Consider the following 17,833-nt stretch of genomic DNA (forward strand, 5'->3'; position numbering starts at 1 on the left):
TTTAATGTGCCAAATTATTTATGACGTGCGGACTTATTTATACACATTTCCACCCGTGATTGCGAGACACAGTTGGAGTGTCATATTTATCTATGCATATGTTTTTCATTTAATCAGTTTCGCTCTTTTAACTGCAGGATAAATGGATGTAAAGATCAGCTGGCTATCTAACGCATTACAACCGCGCTGTAGGCTAATTAACGGTGGCCACGTTTTCCAATCGTTCTCCTCTCAGGTGCTTCTTGATTAACCCTCACACCTCCCAGCTGTCATTGTAAGTGACGCACTCTTCTGAACATGACATGGACGACAGCTCACTCACACAAGCCCCAGAGTACTTTGGGGGCCCAAAATTCCCTAACCGTACCGTTTTGAGGTTTTCAGGATAAGTGCCGCCTAGAAATCCATCCATCCATTTTCCAACCCGCTTATCCTACTGGGTCGCGGGGGGTCCGGAGCCTATCCCGGAAGCAATGGGCACGAGGCAGGGAACAACCCTGGACAGCATGTTTTTGGACTGTGGGGGGAAACCGGAGTACCCGGGGGAAACCCCACGACGACACGGGAAGAACATGCAAACTCCACACACATGTAACCCAGGCGGAGACTTGAACCCAGGTCCCCGAGGTGTGAGGCAACAGTGCTAACCATATTTTAAAGGGCTAAATGTCAGATAATGTGCCAACCCTAATATGCAGCAGAGAACACATTTTTTACTGTGTTGAAATATCAGCTTCATGTGAATGATACTGTCACGGCTACCTTTCAACGCCCACTGGAATATCCCCTCCTCTGATTTGCTGACTACGCTGTTTCATCCACTGCTGGCTCAAACCAAGTATGAAAAAATTACCTTAAAAATACATTTCTCTCAGTACAACCATTTTGCGTTAGCGAACCAATTCCGTTTTTATTAAGTCATTTGATGATAACACTGGTAGCTGTTCGTAACGACAGGCTGCTCTCGCTGCTGCTCACAGACAAGTGCCCCTGTAAATTTACATGGCCTAACTTTACTGCACACCTGTACTGACAAGAAAGACAAATGTGTTATTAAGTGCAACACAGATGTGAGCTTTAAATATAACGCGCGCAGTGACATTATGGGGTCAGGCTACTTAATACGGCTGGCACGTTGGACGGAGATCAGGTGGGATGCTCGCTCCCTCTATTCTGCCATGAGAAATCGGCCACCGCGGGCAGATTCGGGTCGGACACCTCGCCGTCCGTTACAAGCTGCGAAGCGGAGCGGGGGACGCATTCCGAGCTCCGGAACGCCCCCCGCCCGCCACGTTAGCATCGGTGTCAGGCGCTCATGAAAGGCGCATTGTCCGCCAGCGAAACCGTTCATTGCAGCGATACTCCCTCAGAGAGTCTCATGTCTTGGCACTAAGCAGCTGATTATGCAGTAACTCTGAGTAAATCTCAGAATTATTATTATTATTATTGTTGTTGTTGTTGTTGTTCCTTTTTCGCTTCTGCTCCTGATCAGAATATTGCTAGGTCTGAAAGAGGTTTGGGAAGCAGTGGAATGATTTGCCTGTATTATTGCTCTGTGAGCGTCATCAACTTTTTAACAGGTTTTTAACAGAAGGTCACAATGTCCCTGTGCCGCAAACATGAAGTACTCGTCCATTTAAAGTTTTATTTCCAAGACAAAACATTGCACAACAGTACTAGTGCTATGTATCATATACAGATTGCGTAACAAATATTAAACATCTTTCAGTTTTACATAAGCTTACATGTGTAATGTAGTGATGCTTTTTTTATCAGTTGCACTAGTACGAGTTCATTTGAATGCTTCCTTTCCCACATCCCAACTTGCTCTCCTTTGAGACACACAAATACAGTTGAGATCGATACTTTGAGGACCGGATCAGGACATTTTATTTGGCACCCATAGGGCATTTCGGTGCCTCGATTGCAGGCAGGGGGGCCCACCCTACTGAAACACACACCACCGCATGTTTAGTATCATATGTTTTTTCAGTGGTCTGAGGAGAGATGTGTTTACAGTCACAGCAGTAAAGTACAGTAAGTACCTCAATTTCCTAGATTTCCCATCCCACTCAGGTTAAGGTTACGCTGAAGAACGCAGCTCACTTTGCTGTAAAAGTACCTCCGCAGGATAGCGTCTGAAAAAATGAGTACATTTGGCAGAATAAGGAAGGCACACATGCTATTTGCAGTGTGTTTTTCTCTCTATGAATGCTAACCCTAATTTCTGCACTTACGCCACATCTCCATAGCAACCAGGGAACACCCAGTGTGTTCGTTCTGACTTAGTGACTTAACAACGCGTCCCCGTGTCCCAGAGAAACAACAGTGTTTACAGCCGGTCTTTGTTTAACAGAAGAGCCTCGCTGAACGGCACTTTGTGTTGTCATTTAATGTAGCATTAAAGGCTGTAAGGCAGTGTTGTGATTCACTGGGTAGGACTGTTGCCTGGTACTTCTAGGACTGGGGTCTGAAATCCTTCCTACGCTCTGGGTGTGTGGAGTTTGGACGTTCTCCTCGTGCCAGTTCCCTCCCGCCGTCCAAAGACTTGCAGTCAGGTTCATCGGCATCTCTAATTGTTTGTACCCTGCGATAGGCTGGCATCCCACTCGGATGGCACCCCAGCCTGGTGCCCCTTGCTGCCTGGGATTAGCTCCAAGATCCCTGTGACCCCACCCCGGATTAGCAGCCCAAAGATGGATTAAATGCTGTAGCAGCATAATCTGCACAGTTGCTAATGCCCCTTCAAAAGGAAAAGGCTGAAATATCGCTACAGTTCTGGAAGAAAAAACCAATAATACTCTACTGCCTGTTTATGGGAATTTTAATTGTGTGCCGAAATTGCTTTGCGTGACAACGCTTTGTCAGCTGAGAACGGAATTTCAGACACATTCGAAGCCACCCAGTTACCGGCTCGTTAAGTGTTTTGTACGCTTCTTTATTTGTGGTTGTTTATATTTGTTTAGGAAGGACAGTTCTGTTTTAGGCTCAGCACTTTGTGAGTTCTCAGTGTTATTGTCCAGCGCTTTGAGGTTCAGAAACACATCCAGACAAAAAGAGTGACTTCGCCAAGAACCAGAGGACATGTGCCTCATGCAGGCACATGATGTGGGTAGATGGGCACAAAAGGGACAGTGTGTTTTAATGTCAGTCTCAGTGGCACTGCGGTTGCTTCCACAGATCTTAGCTTTGTAAAGAAAGGGGACACATTGCACCAGTTATCGGGGTTTTAAATCCGGGTCTGGGGAGTTTCTAATCTAGAAAACAAATAGCTATGCTAATGATTCAGCCATTGAGTAAATAGTGAAAGAGATGGAAATCTAAATCAGAAGACAATTCTAAATAGATAAGAAGCCTAGTCACAAGAAAGGCATTTGTGAATGGAAAAAGTGAAGAATTAGGTGATCAGTGTTGACACACCATGATGAAATGCATCCTCTGCATTTAACCCATATGCCACATAGCAGGGGGCAGCTATCTCAGCACCTGGGGAGCAATGCCTTGCTGGTTGGGGATTTGAACCAGCAACCTTTCTATTACAAGTGCACTTCCCTAACCATTAAACCACCACTGCCCTCAAAGGCCTTGCTCAAGGATGCACACACATACAATCATTCCACCAGGGCTGGGGCTTGAATTGGGGACGTCCAGCTGACAAGCACAGAGACTTAACCCTCTGAGCCACTCACCACCCAACATGGAGGAGAAAATGTGTTCTTGAACTGACCAAGCGAAAGGGAAATAGAGATGTCAGTTTTGTGACATTCTGTGTGTTGTTTTTATTGTTTGTGGAAGATGTTCACTGTAATTATTCCTGTTAGAGGAGAGAGTCCAGACAGCAGAGCTTTCATAGACTAGATAAGATTCAGAGAGCTGTCTGAATAACTGGGATCAGGGTGAGGACACACCACCTCAACGTCTCACTCCCTCACTGTTCACCGTTAGTGTGACCTGCAGGATCACGTTGCTTGGCTGTGCAAAATTTTGTATTTGTGGTGGACCTGAAGGTGGCCAGAAAGGAGTATTTTTGGATTGTGTACTGATGTTGGCCTTTGACTGACACGTCTTGGTCCAAAATGGATTCATCACAGTTTGTGCATTTTGGATTTTTGCAGGAAAGATGAAAGATAACAGTGTGAGGTGTCTGTTTAGCTAATGACTCTCTCAGTTTTACTCCAGCTGGACTGAAAGTAGATCTGGATGATGAGGTTATATGTATCAGTTTAGTAGAAAAGTCATCATCACACAGAAGTACATGGAAGCGCTGTTTGAGAGGATGTTGCGTCCTTTAATGAGTGCCTGGCTGTCGTCCCACAGGTTTCCTTATGTCTGGTCACACCGCTGAAGAGCGCCACCTATGGGGGAGGCGGAGGCTACTGCAGGAGCTGGACAGCAACGTCACGGAGGAGCAGGAGCACTCCAAAAACTGCACAGAGCCCGGTAGGCAAGCAGCGTCCTGTCCACTGCTCAGGGGCAGCCTTGTACTGTGGTCATCTCACCACTCTCTAAACACGAGGCCCGTCTGTAGCTCGTGGTGATTTTATTGTGGTTTTTGAAAATAAAAGTGTCAAAATCTCACTTGGGGTGAATCAAAGTTGGCGTCTTGTTCTGTCAGGCAGGCCTGGCTTGGCCGACGCGTCGATCTGACAGACATCTTCAGGGGATGTCGCTGTGATTATTGACGTGGTGCTCAGTGTACTCGCAGACGCAGGATCGAAAAGCTGCTCAATCTTCTCCCGTACCCAGGAGGTTTCTAAACACCCTGAGAGTCAGCTTGGGAGCCGGCCTGCAGCTCCAAGATGAGGACAGGCACTGGGTCCTCATCCACTCTCTCCCCGCTCATTGGTTAGCTGCTCTGTTTGGCCGTCTGTAGGCATGTACTGACATGGGTTCGGCTGCTGTTGCCGGGATACAAACGGTGACCAGATGGCACAGCATGCTGAGGTGGAGGGACTGGAGTCAGAGAGACACTGTTATACATGTACCAGGGCTCATTAAAACTGCTCCTCAGAGGAGCGTAGAGTTTCTACCCATCCACACATCACATAGGTATTGATGAGGGACCCCAGGTATTCCCGTTTACCTTCATTAAGACATCCTCAGCTGTCAGCTGCTTCAAATATGCTCATCCTCATCAGTAAGCTGATCTAGATATTTAGTAGCAGATCTACATTCATCACACTCTCCGCAGCCCCCAAATGTGTTGTCTCCTCTACCACGGGATAAGTGAACACTTTCGTGTTTAAACTATGGACTACAATGATTTGTTTCTGCTTATGATACCACACTGTGCAGCCTTTAGAGATGCAGGTGCTCCCTGACTTATGATGGGGTTACGTTCTGATGAATCGATCGTAAGTGGAAACTATCGTAAGTTGAATATGAATAAGATATGATAACTAAATAAATAACTACTCTCACTGCATAAGTAAATAAATAATTACTATAACTGACTAAATATCAGTAATTGAAAAGTAAATCATTTTAAATCACGTTTATTTGGTTAAGTACAAAAAACAACACGTGTCAGTAGAACGTACCGTACCGCATATTGCTACCCCGAGAACAGATTGGAATTCAAAGTTGACTGCTGCATGCGCATCACTAACAAATAATTGTAATGTCGAAATATCGTAAAGTGAGGAGCATCTGTATGTTGTATGGGGGTAAACTGACATGTATTATGACGAGACGGCACTTATTCAGCCAAAGCCGGCAATGTGACGTGAGACTTTCTTTCTGAGGGATTGCTTATGGTATTAATGCATCACCTGAAATACAGACCAGAGGCAACAGAGCTGCATCAAGGACTGCCTTGCCTTCAGATAATACTATTTCAGTAGATTCCTTTGTTCTGTGCCCTTCCTTTGAAGTTACTGTACAGATCACACAAGACAGTGTCACCGCTGTGAAAAGACTCACAGATAAGAGGACTCTACATGGGTGAACAGGTGAAAGGGCTAGGCTGGGGGCTGATGCTGAATCAGTAATGTAAGTGTGGTGTGGCTTATTATAAGCATTTCATTGTATCCTGACTGCTGTTTGACACACTGGGCTGAATGCCCCGTGAGATATATATACAGAGTAGTATTTCCCTTGGTATTAGTGAGTGATCTTCCTTTGGGTATTTGTGATGCTTCTAAATTAAATTAAATTTCACATGTCGTGACATCTAATGTGGCATGAATTTATGCCAGATTTTATTTTCCCTTGGTTGGGAGAGAGGTTGTGTTTTGGTGAAGATGTAAGAAAGATGGAAGAAAGAGAGCAGTTTAACTTTTGTGAAAAGGAGAACAACAGGAGAATAAAATGGCGTGGGGACTCGGGGGGATCGTTGGGTGTGTTCTTGGGACTGTGAAATGAAACTCAAGTCTGTGCTGAATTTTCTGCAATCTGGCACTCATCACATGACTCGAGCCTGTCACATGATGTCCAAGCTCCTCCCCCCATGTGACATAGACCTGCTGTGCTACTTCTAAAAAGTGACCAGCTGTTTGCACCTCGTGACATTTAGCCAGCTCTTCATGAGTCCTAATGATGAATTCTGGGTGGGACAGAGGAGGTTGATGGCTCCTCGGGAAGTGGCCCCAGACTTCTGATGTTCATCCTGCAGGTTGGGAGGGGCACCTGTTCATCACTGTAGGATATCTTAGTGTTCATTTTTGCGGTCTCCCCTATAAGAAGCTTTACGGCTCTGAGGTATACCCATGCTTATTGTGAGCCTCTGCAAATTTGCTTGTATTTTCATATAGGACAGGTGAATTTGGAAATCCTTCTGTCACTAAATGATAAATGTCTCTCATGCCGTTTGATCTCTCAAAAGTTCTGGTTTTATCTCGGACCGCTCTCTTCCTTTCTGCCCGACACATGGGCTTTCTTGCGGCATTCTGTTTGACAGCCGTCTTCGCCATGGACACCATAAAGAAACTCCATGGCAACGGATCACAAAATAGCATAATAAGGGCCTTTTGTAAGCGTGAATCGCTTGTAACCGTGTTTTTTGACCACAGTCCTGCATTACCCTGGTGCTGTTCCGGAATTCTCCCGTAATTCTGGATCATCTTGCTCTCTTCTGCCCTTTAGATTGGTGGTTTGTTAAAAAAGACCCCTGGGCAGTTTTAACTGGACTGTTTAGTACAGCACTATAACGTTTCCCTGTAAACATAATGCTTTATATTTGATTCATGTAAATGTTAAATAAGTTATATTTAGAAATAAATACTTAATGGCTTGTTTCTCCTTAATTATGCTTTCCATGCCAAAATGCTGTAATTATTTTAATTGGGATTATTATTGCTGTTTTGCACAGCTGAGTGCCTGACGGTTCCTTCTCTCCTTCGTCTCTTACCTTTCCCTCCGCCTGTTCCTGCTCATCACTACTTTTCACCTCTCTGTCCAACCATTTGCATCTTTCTTCTGAAGCCAAATGGTCAGGATTTTGACCTTAATTGGGCACCTCTGCAAGGGTGTACGGTTACTGAGAACATAATTCCAAGCGAATCCCCATTGCAGCCATTACTCTGAGGCGAAAAACCAGGCGCCGATATAGTACAAGTCAAAAATCTGGATACACCTGGAATGCTTCTCCTACAGTCCTGAAGGAGTTTCCACAAGGTCCGGACACAATTTGGCTACCTTGCTCTAACTCTTCGATCCAACTCATCCCAATCCAGCTCAATATGGTTTTGGGAAAATACATGATTTTCGGTAGATGTGTCCAGATTTTTGACTGACATTGTATGTGTGCTGCTGCCTGTTGCATGTGACACCATGGGGGATGTGCATAAATGGATAAATGGGAGTGAATCGAGATCAGAGCAGTTCACAGCCAAGACATCGATGTGCAAACAGTCATTAACCTGTGGAATTACTGCTCGATATTGTTGCGTTTGCCTGTTTCCTTTATGCCTGAATTCCGCAGTTGAAGATTTAATATGCAATGAAATATCAACATTTATTTACTGTGCTGTCATATTTGTCAGTGTTTATGTGGTGTTGCACTAGTCACATAGCAATTCAGACATCCCATAATCCAGAAACGGGGAAGATAGAAGCATAGGACAGATGACACATTCAAGGTCAATGAACACAAACCCAAGTCTATGAACACAATTCCAACTGAGAACACATAGCAACTCAATGACCGGCATGATGGTGCACTGATGCGTTCCGTGGTCTGCTGAGGTCACACTCATCATTCAGGAGCTATGATTCTTTGTCTTGAAGGAGGTGCCTCCTCTTCCTGTCCTCCCTGTTCTTTTTAAGTGTTTCCATTCTCGGCATGCATTTGTTGGTTCCCTTTAATGAGTTTTTGATGTTCTCTTTTCTGCCTCGGAACCCCTAGCCCCCTCCCAGGTGCCCATCCAGTGCCCACCCTTAAAAGGCAGCCTACCCACATACGGTATTTGAGATTCACTCAAGGAGGCGGGCAGACAGTGACACACACAGTACGTGACCTTTGGAGTAGTACCACACAGACAGAGAGGGACTCGTGGACACCCCCGGGCTGACGTGTGCATCGTCACCCCCCCTCCGCTCTCCCATTAAGCAGAGCCCACACCCACGCTCCCTGACTGATATTTTCTGCTCTTAGAAAGAAGCCGACTGTGCTTCTTCTAGGTTCTTTGAGCAGCTGCAGGTAGACAGGTATCGCTCAGAATGAGACGTGGAATTAAAGGATGCCTCAGAGTATAAATGGAAGCTATACAGTGACCATGGCCACACATGAGGCTTCTCTATTACTTCATTTTCTTTATTCCGTTATTTCTTTACTAGGTTTGTTAGAAAATAAGACACTAAGGAGATAATGTCCTCAAACAGAACTCTGGTGATGCCATTGAGGCGGCACAAATAACGTAGTTGTACACTCATACTTAATGGATTAATTAATCAGAAACTAAGTGATAGTTACATACTAATTCCTTGTTTGTTCATCATTAATCAATAGTAATGTTTCATGGATTTCATGCATTTACTTCTTTTGTCCTTGATTTGTACTTGAGTAGTAACTGAGTTACTAAGCTACTTGTAAAGTGTTACCAAAATTCTTACTGTAACACCTGTGTAGTACTTACCCTTAATCTTTAATTTACCACATAAATACAGCATCGATTAATGACACTACTGGCACTGTGTCTGGATCTTGCATGTTCCCCCCATGTTTGGATGGGTTGCCTGCAGATAATCCGTTCCCCCCACCCTGCATGCGGTTAGGTGTTTCTGTTTTAGTTCAATGCTTTAGGGATTTCACTGTAGCTGCAGTTTATACCTCCATATCCTATCCACCCCTGTGTTTGCTTACCATGTGTTTGTAATGTGACTGTCCCCATGACTTCCCCATAGTAGGAGCTGTGTTTGAATAGCAAGATCTATTCTTGCTTGTTGGTGAATTTGCTTTTGCTTAATTGTGGGTGGTTAAAAAGGCCGCTGTTCTGTTTATAACTGCCTTTAATCTCTCTCTTATGATCATGGGGTTTGTTAGATGCCACAATAATATCCACATTCTTGTTTTCTTTGTGGTTCATACTATTCTGAAAAATCAACAATGTCGGTACTCTTATTGTCCTGCTTTGTCATGATCCAGCTTTCACATCCACGGAGAGCCACAGGAAATACCATATCCCAAACATTTTTTATTTTAATTCATTGAGATTTTCTTTCTAGGTTCTTCAGGGTAGGTCTGCCAAGCACTGGCTTGACTGCTAGATCCTTTGTGTTGACCGCTTGAATGAAAAAATAAAATGTTAATTCCTCTGCTTTTTGCTAGTCTTTATGTGGTTTTCTTCTCTTTGTCTTTGTTTAAAGGAAAAACCGAAGGTTTGCACATTATGTAATAACGTTGCATTATGTAATAACTCTGCAGAATGTATCGAACTGAATGATGATGATAACGATGATAATAATAATAATAATAATAATAATAATAGGGTAATGTTGCAATATAAAATTATAATGTAGTCTATAAAGTAGTTACATTTCGTCGAGTTATTACGTAATGCATTGTTGCATAGTGTGTTACACATTGTGGAACACCTCATTATGTAATAACACCTCATTATGTGATCAAAATTTGTTACATTTTGTCAAATCATGACATAATGCTGCATTTATTACATAACGCGTTGTTACAGGGTTTGAAGATTACCAGTGAGAAAGTAACGGACTCCAAAGATCACAGGTTCTGGAATCTGAGCGTCAGAGCTATTGTTTGGTCAGAGCAGCGCCAAGGAGCATTATCAAACCCCCCATTCTGGTTCTCCCCACACTCGCATTATTAATTCATCGACTTCATTTATTCATCCTCAAGCTCGGCCAAGAGGGAGCAGCCCGGCATCGATCGTGGTGCATCAGTGAATCTGCTATCATCAGATAGCATCTGGCCTGTGTGTTTTATTGTGCTTATTTGGGTCGGGTTGCATTTCTATTGGAGGATGCCAAGTGGGTGGGTGTTGTCATCGGGGTGTTGGTGGTTAATTAAAGAGGGGATTCTGGGAGGCGTGTTGGGGGAGGTGCGTGGGAAGTAGCCTGTCAGGCACCTCTGGGAAGCCCGGACACGGCACGCAGCTAATGAACACATCAAAAGCCAACACAAATCTCTCATTTCCAAACGAAGGGAGTGGACAGCAATGGCCTCTGAGCCAGCAAGAATGCAGGAGGAGCACATACATAAAATGTAATGTTTTAAGGTCAAAAATAAGGAAGTGCACCCCCATGTAGTACGGGGGGAGCATACATCCTTTCATCCTTAACCAATTACCGAAATTCGCTTTGGAAAGCGTTTTTTGATATGCTCTGCTCATACAAGCAAATTAGTAAATATTTTATGGGCAATTTCTGAAGAACATTTGCAAGAGCTGTCAGGATGAATCCTTAAAACATGTCTTTCGATAACTAGTCGGCGATACACTCTGTAGATTTTGCCTCGACATCTCCAGTTTGCCTTAATTTTTTCATCTGTTGCAAACATATACTTCAGGGACCCCGAACCAATGATGTCCTGGAAGAAAATGATTAAAAGTTCTTTCTTGTAGGGGTAACAGACCAATGTTTTGCCTCTGTGGTGCGGCAGAGATGTTTGCACAGCATTAACTTAATGCAGTGTTACGCACCCCAGGAATTTTCATGATTTTAAAAGTAAAAGAAAAGCATTTAGTTAAGGGGAGCACGTGGCGTTGATGATTTGGGTCCATATCTAGTGGCGCAGGACAGAAGTGCAACAAGGTGACTCATTTGTTTCCCAAAAGCCTGGAGCGTGCCAGTCTTTTCTGGGGGTTGGGTTGTGCTTCAGCAGGTTAGAATTATGTTCCTGGGTTCGGATGGTTGCAGGTTCAAATCCCAGGGCCAACGGACTGATGACAATGTTGAGTCCTTCAACAAGACCCATAGCTCCCAATTGTTTACACTTTACTTGACACTGACTGACCCTGTGCTGTGACCCCAAAGCAAGCCCTCATATATATCTGTAACTCATGGAGAGCAAGATGCAGTTGGCAAATGACTATTTCCCCCTGAGGAAATAAAGTATCTCTATTCTGTCTCAAAAGAGAGGCTCAGATCTCCGTTTCAAAGTGCTTATATCACAGCCGTCCACTTAAACACATGCCCACCTTAAGCAATGCAGTGCATCTTCGACCTGTTCTTGAGCACGTCTTCACAAGTACATGTGACAGTTTGAGGAATCCACTAATGTCTCAAGTACAGCCACTGACAGAATAAGGATCACAGATGCTGTATCTACCTGTAACACAACACTGCTTCATGCAGACATACTTTTTATCCTCCTTTTGTCCATCAGTGGCCACGAACTTTAACCCGTTAAATGAATAAACATAACAGTCAGTCCTGTTGAAACACTAGCATCTGAATTTTGTGTATGTTGGTTGTTTAAGGTTTTTGTTTCCAAAGTTTGCGAATTTCCTATTTCCGCCTTCCAGCTGCCGCACGTCACGTCTCAGTTAACTGGCGGCAGAATCACAGGCAGTGTGTTTGTCCTGCTTCTGTTTGGTCTGACACACTTTCATACGTGTGTATCATCTATATCCATAAAACACTGCATGCCATAAGAATTCACAAAGCAGTCATGAATTATTGCATATTTTCCAGGCCATTTTCCTCCTGGTGCATAAAGATTGCGGGCTGCTGGTGTTGTTTTAATCAGCTCATGTAGCTGCCTGTTGAGGTTTCTCCAGAACGGCTGCCTCAGTTGATGTCTTTGAGATGGTAGCATTTAAAGCCACTTCTAAAACTCTTTTCCCATACCTCATCACCCACCACCTTGCTGGCGGCTTTTGTGTTGTACCATTTATTTTTTACAACTTTTTTTTTTTTGAGAGAGAGGTTTTAAGGAAACAGAGCTCCTGAAGTTTGGCCAAACCCAGGATTAACATGCAGATCCAGCTATAGGATCCAGGCTATATAGAAGTTTGTGGGTTTTGCTCCTCAGAGCTCCTGAAGGCCAAGATCTTGCTTGCATAAGACAAACAGCATGCCCCCCCTCCCCCCATAAACCATTGCTGGAGGGGAACTGGAGCCCGACATAGAGAGCAAGTTTACTGCAAACAGTAACTCAGAGGTGCTCTGGAACTTTCTCCATTGCCTTTGTAGGAAAAGTGTTCATCAAGGACCCAAATGGGTCAATCTGATCTCTAACAGCTTTTGTTGGTGTAGTTTAACAGGTCCCTTTATCCAAAACAGGTCCGATATCTCAGTTCTCATTCACTTGTCTCATTTCAAGATATTTACAGGATATATAAATGAAACCTAATTTGCACAAGTACATTGTGATGTGTTAGTTTTTACACATCTAATATTGCTCTCTATTGTAACACATAACAGTCAGTAGCCCTGGAACTCTTTTGGGTGGTTGCCCAAGTGCCTAATGGAGATGTGCTGATTTTCTCAAGCATGGGATTCACTCAATTCACAAGCACTGAGATATAGCCCTCTGAGCCAAATGCAGGTGAGTTTAAGCTCGTCTGAAGCATCCCTTCTCTGAAGCATCCCTTCTCTGAAGCATCCCTTCTCTGCCACTCGGTCCCTGCAACGTCTTAGTCAAGAGCGATGGCTGTGTTTGTTTGCTCCGCCTACTTCCCTGTTGTTAGAGAGATTTCGCTATGCATTTACGATGGGGATGCCAGGAGCGGCTGGAGGGTAGCCCCTCCCAGTCCTGCAACACATACCGAACCTGGGAACTGGAATGTGTTCTTAGGAATGTGTTTATCATACAGCATTCTGTAGTCTTGTCCCCCATTCTGGACAATGAGTGATCATCCAGTGCAGTCATCTCCATTAATTTAGCAGCTCTGGGGCTGCTAACTTAGGATATTGATACATTTTAAGTAGGCCTTACCCAGTGGTGTTGTGTCAGTCAGTTTAGGTAGGAACGTGCCTACCCGATAATTTGTAAAAATGTTACATTCAATGTAATTATTCAGTCAACCAATAACATGCCTACATTGTAAATAACATGTTGTTAGACTTGCAATGAACTTGCAGTCAGGGTAATCTGGCCAATGAGCAAGCTTCCTTCATCAGATCGCATCTCTTAATCCCCGCCCCCCTCCCTCAGCATTACCAGGGTAATCTGGCCAATGAGTGAGCTTCCTCCGTTTAGACTGCATCTCTTAATCTCCTCCTCCATCACTCATTATTTCTGTCTTCTACCGATAACTCTACACATCATCAGAGTTGTCATCTCATGACATTCATGACTCAGATCTTCGTAGCAGTAACTATCTGCATTGTGTTTTTATGTCTTTAGTGAGGTTTTTGAAAAAGCGTCTACTCACAAATTTGCTTTGCATAACAGTCCTGGGCCTATCAGCCGGCGATATCTGTATGTTAGCCAATATATCTCGCATCTCTACATAGGGTTTGTTTCATCTTCATAAAGACAGTATGTACTACAAAAATAATAATAAAGACAGAAGTATGCTGCTCAAGAACTATGACAGAAAATCGCGATCTCAATTCTGAGTGAAAAAAAAATCATGATTCGTATTTTACCCAGAACCGTGCAGCCGTACTACTCTTTTTACTCTGTTGCAGACATAACAAGGCAGAAAAAAACCAGAACATTAGCTAAATAAGAGCAAGTCTAAGTGCCAAGAGTACACACAGTGCGTACAGGCATACCACTACAGAGAGCCCACAGGGAGCACTGCGCTCTCGCACCTCCAGGGCTCGTGAACTTCTGGAAGGTGTGTGCATTTTAAAAGGCACATGCATTGTGGGTGAAATGATGCTTCCAAATTGTAGGGATACCACCTAATCCATGTCAGAGAGGACACTTTGAGCTACTTCAGGTTTTAAAACTGAAAAGCTCCTGTGCTGGGCTAAATAGTTCAGTTCTTCTTTTTTCTACTTTTACTGGTTTGTTTCCTTGGTTGAAAGACACATCCAGCTGTTTCACATTAAAATTAGTGACACATGCATGATTATAGGAGGCTGACCAATCAGCATGCAGCAAGATCTCAGCGCTTAAGTGAAATCCAGGTCCTTTTGATTGAAATAGAAGTTGATTGAAATAGAAATCCTGTCCCAGCTCTAAGTGTCCTCCCTGACATGGATTAAGTGGTAACTCTACCTTAGTGTGTGACTGTGAGCGTGATACACCAATCCGACGTTCACGTTACCTGCTCCCAGTGCATTCTGGGATTGGCTATGGATGTCTAAAACTCCGTTTGGAAAAGCTTTCATCAGAGGAATTGATTTACCATATTTAAAAATATTTGTTTCCTGCGCTGGGAATAAATATTTAGGACACAGAGTATTTGCTCACTTAGCTTAAGCTAATATCCTGAGCAGGGTATAACGGTAAAAGGTAACTCTTAAACATCTTATCTGTTTTTTTTCCAGTTGCATATTTTCTGAGGATGTTCCATCTTGCAGTTACTAGGCCGTCTCTTTAATCAGGACACCTTATGCTGCTCCCAGAAACACAATCCTGGTATGGCTAAATTTATAGTTTATATATTTATATTTGTTTGCATGCGGTACACTGGAATTATTTTAGCCACACAAGTTATCATTATAATCAAGCTAGGAGGAACCATAACACTTTAGCTTTTCACTTACAGAAAACCCCCAATCCTAGTTACGCGAGTCAGAGGGCAGCACACGATGCCCCCGTTTCTCTCCCGTACCGTCCGACTCCCCACCCTGCTTCAGCTCCTGCATCATGCAGAAATACTAAGGCATTACGTTTATTCATTTTGACGCCATATTGGTACCGACACCCTGAGGCGAAACCCTTTTGCTTGATTGGTAATGTTTGTTTTTAAGGAGGGAGAACTTTTTTATTTAAGGCAAAATGCCGGTATTTTTGTTCCATAATATTTCCAGGAAAAATGAAAGGAGTGTATATTTCATATTGTAAGTCACAGACACACATTAGAGACCATTTGCATATTCGTCGTCTTGTTTTCTTGGTGGGTGTCCACGGCAACTTGTTTCCTTAGGAACCGGCAGGAAGCCCACTGTGCCAGCAGACGAGCTCCTGGGCTCACCGTGATGTTCTAGGCCAGTGTTTCCCAACCCAGTCCTCGGGGACCCGCAGACAGTCCGAGTTTTTGCTCCCACCCAGCTCACTGCCAGACAGTCCTCATTTTAGGGAGTTGAGAGGGAGCAAAAATGTGGTCTGTCTGCGGGTCCCCGAGAACCAGATCGGGAAGCACCGCTCTAGTCGCAAGTAATCTGCTCTGAGACTCCGTCACTGCATTTGGCGCACTTGCAGCAAACAAGTCCACACAAATGGTTCGGCAAAAATTCTTAACACCCCAGACAGACGGCAAGAAGGGCAGGCTGCCGGCCCACGGTTTGGGGATCCTACGAGTCAATCCCAAGATAGACTGTGACTCCATAGCTCAGGTCATTTTATTGGCTACACACTCTAACTTCATAGAGTTGTTGGTTACCCCCAATGTTTTGTTCTGGTTAAACAAAATGCTGTAGATAGGGCCCCAGCAATGACTTATCTCAGAGGACCCCAGTCCCCTAAAGTCAGGCCTGGCCATAGGGGTTACATTTATTTATTGAACACTTTTATCTGAAACTGTGTACAATTGCAAAAGCAGGATCATACCATCTCTGGAGCAATCGGGGCTTTCAGACCTTGCTGAATGGGCCCAACAGTGACATCGCTCTTCCAACCCCAGGGACGTTCAGATCAGAGACACAGTACTGAGCCACATGTCACCCTACTGGGCTGTTATGACTTGAGACTGGACTGGGGGTCTTTTTTTCTCTACAGAATGATAATGCTGTATGATAAATACATATCTATCAACACATACCTATTCCTAGACATTGGCGAGTGAACCCAAAGGACTGATCCGCTCTGTGTGTCCATGTGTTTGCTGAGACACAAGGCTTTGGCAGTGTTAATGCAAAAATCTGGAGATCTTATAAAGACTACAAGAATATTAACTGGGCTCCACATCCCATAGAGAAGAATCCACAGTCTTTTTCTATGAATGTTTTAGCTCATTGTGTGTTTATTATTCAGTATTTGTATTCATTAATTTCTGGGACACTTAGGACACATACATCTGCCAAATAAATAAAAAATGCTTCTGAGTATTTGATCCCAAAAAGTTTAGGCTGGGTTTTCTGGAGATAATAAGGAAATGTCCATCGGGTTTGTATCCACAGGGCCTTGGGCCTGCCATGGGTTACTTCTGCTAGTTGAGTGTGAAAAATCCACGACAGCCATGTGAGATGAAGGACAGCTTAAATGCCATGTTACTCGTCACAGTTACAGTGCCAGTGGCGTTGGGAATCGGGGGGAATGCTGATTGCTGCAGAATACTCTGGAAGGCCAGACTTTATGAGATTGACTGATGAGCATGGTGTTCAGACTGAGAAGTATTTTCATGTTCCCGTCTAATATCCTGGGCACGTTCATGATGTGCTGTTTTCATGAAAAACAAGTCACATAAAGCCATGTTTCCTTGGGGACCTGCAGACAGTCCACGTTTTTGCTCCCTCCCAGCTCCTAAAAATGTGGACTAACTGGTAGGGAGCAAAATCGTGGACCCCTGAGGATCAGATTGGGAAACACTGACGTAAAGGTTGTAAAAATTCTCCCACCATTTGATAAATTAAAAGTACCAGGGCTAGTCATGCTGTCTGTAGAAATCCATTCAGAATAGAGCTACATAGGGATTTGGGTCTTCAGTCCCATTTGACAGCATTGATGCTGCTGGATCATGATTCAAACCGTCGGGCACGCCCCCCTGGTGAGGGGTGGGGGGTCAAATGAAAGAAAAGAAGAGAGAACTGTGTGGGTGGTGTGAGATGGCAACAGACCTATTTCAAAATTGCAACCTTATATTACAAATCTTTTGAACACATTATATGTCCTTATTATATGACACCAAGGTCAGTGTAAAACACATGAATACCACTCACCTAATCCCTTGAATAGCTGTCCTTTCTTATGTTCTGCCCTTTCCACAACCTCCCTGTCATGTCATGACTTGAATGTATTTGCGTGGCGCAGGTATAAACTGTTTTCATTTCATATAAGTGATGCTGCTCCATTTGCGTGAATGTCTCCATATGTGTGCTCTGCTGCTGTCCTGTGCAGGCTGGTCTTCAGCCTTGGACCCTCTTCTGCCTGGGATCTGCCTCAACCTGTCTGTGACCCTGACCGGGGTAGGCGGTTAGAGCAAGGATGGGTCGCTGTGTTATTTATATCTGTTTGCTTGTCCTTTTTCGGATGGCTTAGTGGGATTTAGGGTCATACCCTCAGTTCTCTAGTTTGCATGTTCTATTCAGGTTTGTGCAGGATTTTTCTAGTAACTCCATTTGATTGGTTGATCCTGCCTCCTCT

At 44.0% G+C, this 17,833-nt stretch overlaps 1 protein-coding gene across 2 annotated transcripts in view; it reads left to right on the forward strand.

Moving 5' to 3' along the window:
- The window catches only part of LOC111850812 (sodium/potassium/calcium exchanger 3), a 103,757-nt gene that overhangs the window by 21,021 nt on the left and 64,903 nt on the right, over window positions 1-17,833 (forward strand). For both annotated transcript variants that reach the window (XM_023825110.1, XM_023825108.2), the window contains one exon: window positions 4,318-4,440. In XM_023825110.1, coding sequence (XP_023680878.1) covers window positions 4,318-4,440 — 123 coding nt within the window. The remainder of the gene's footprint in view (window positions 1-4,317; window positions 4,441-17,833) is intronic.

The sequence above is a fragment of the Paramormyrops kingsleyae genome, chromosome 20, assembly GCF_048594095.1.
Source record: "Paramormyrops kingsleyae isolate MSU_618 chromosome 20, PKINGS_0.4, whole genome shotgun sequence".
Lineage (NCBI taxonomy): Eukaryota > Metazoa > Chordata > Actinopteri > Osteoglossiformes > Mormyridae > Paramormyrops > Paramormyrops kingsleyae.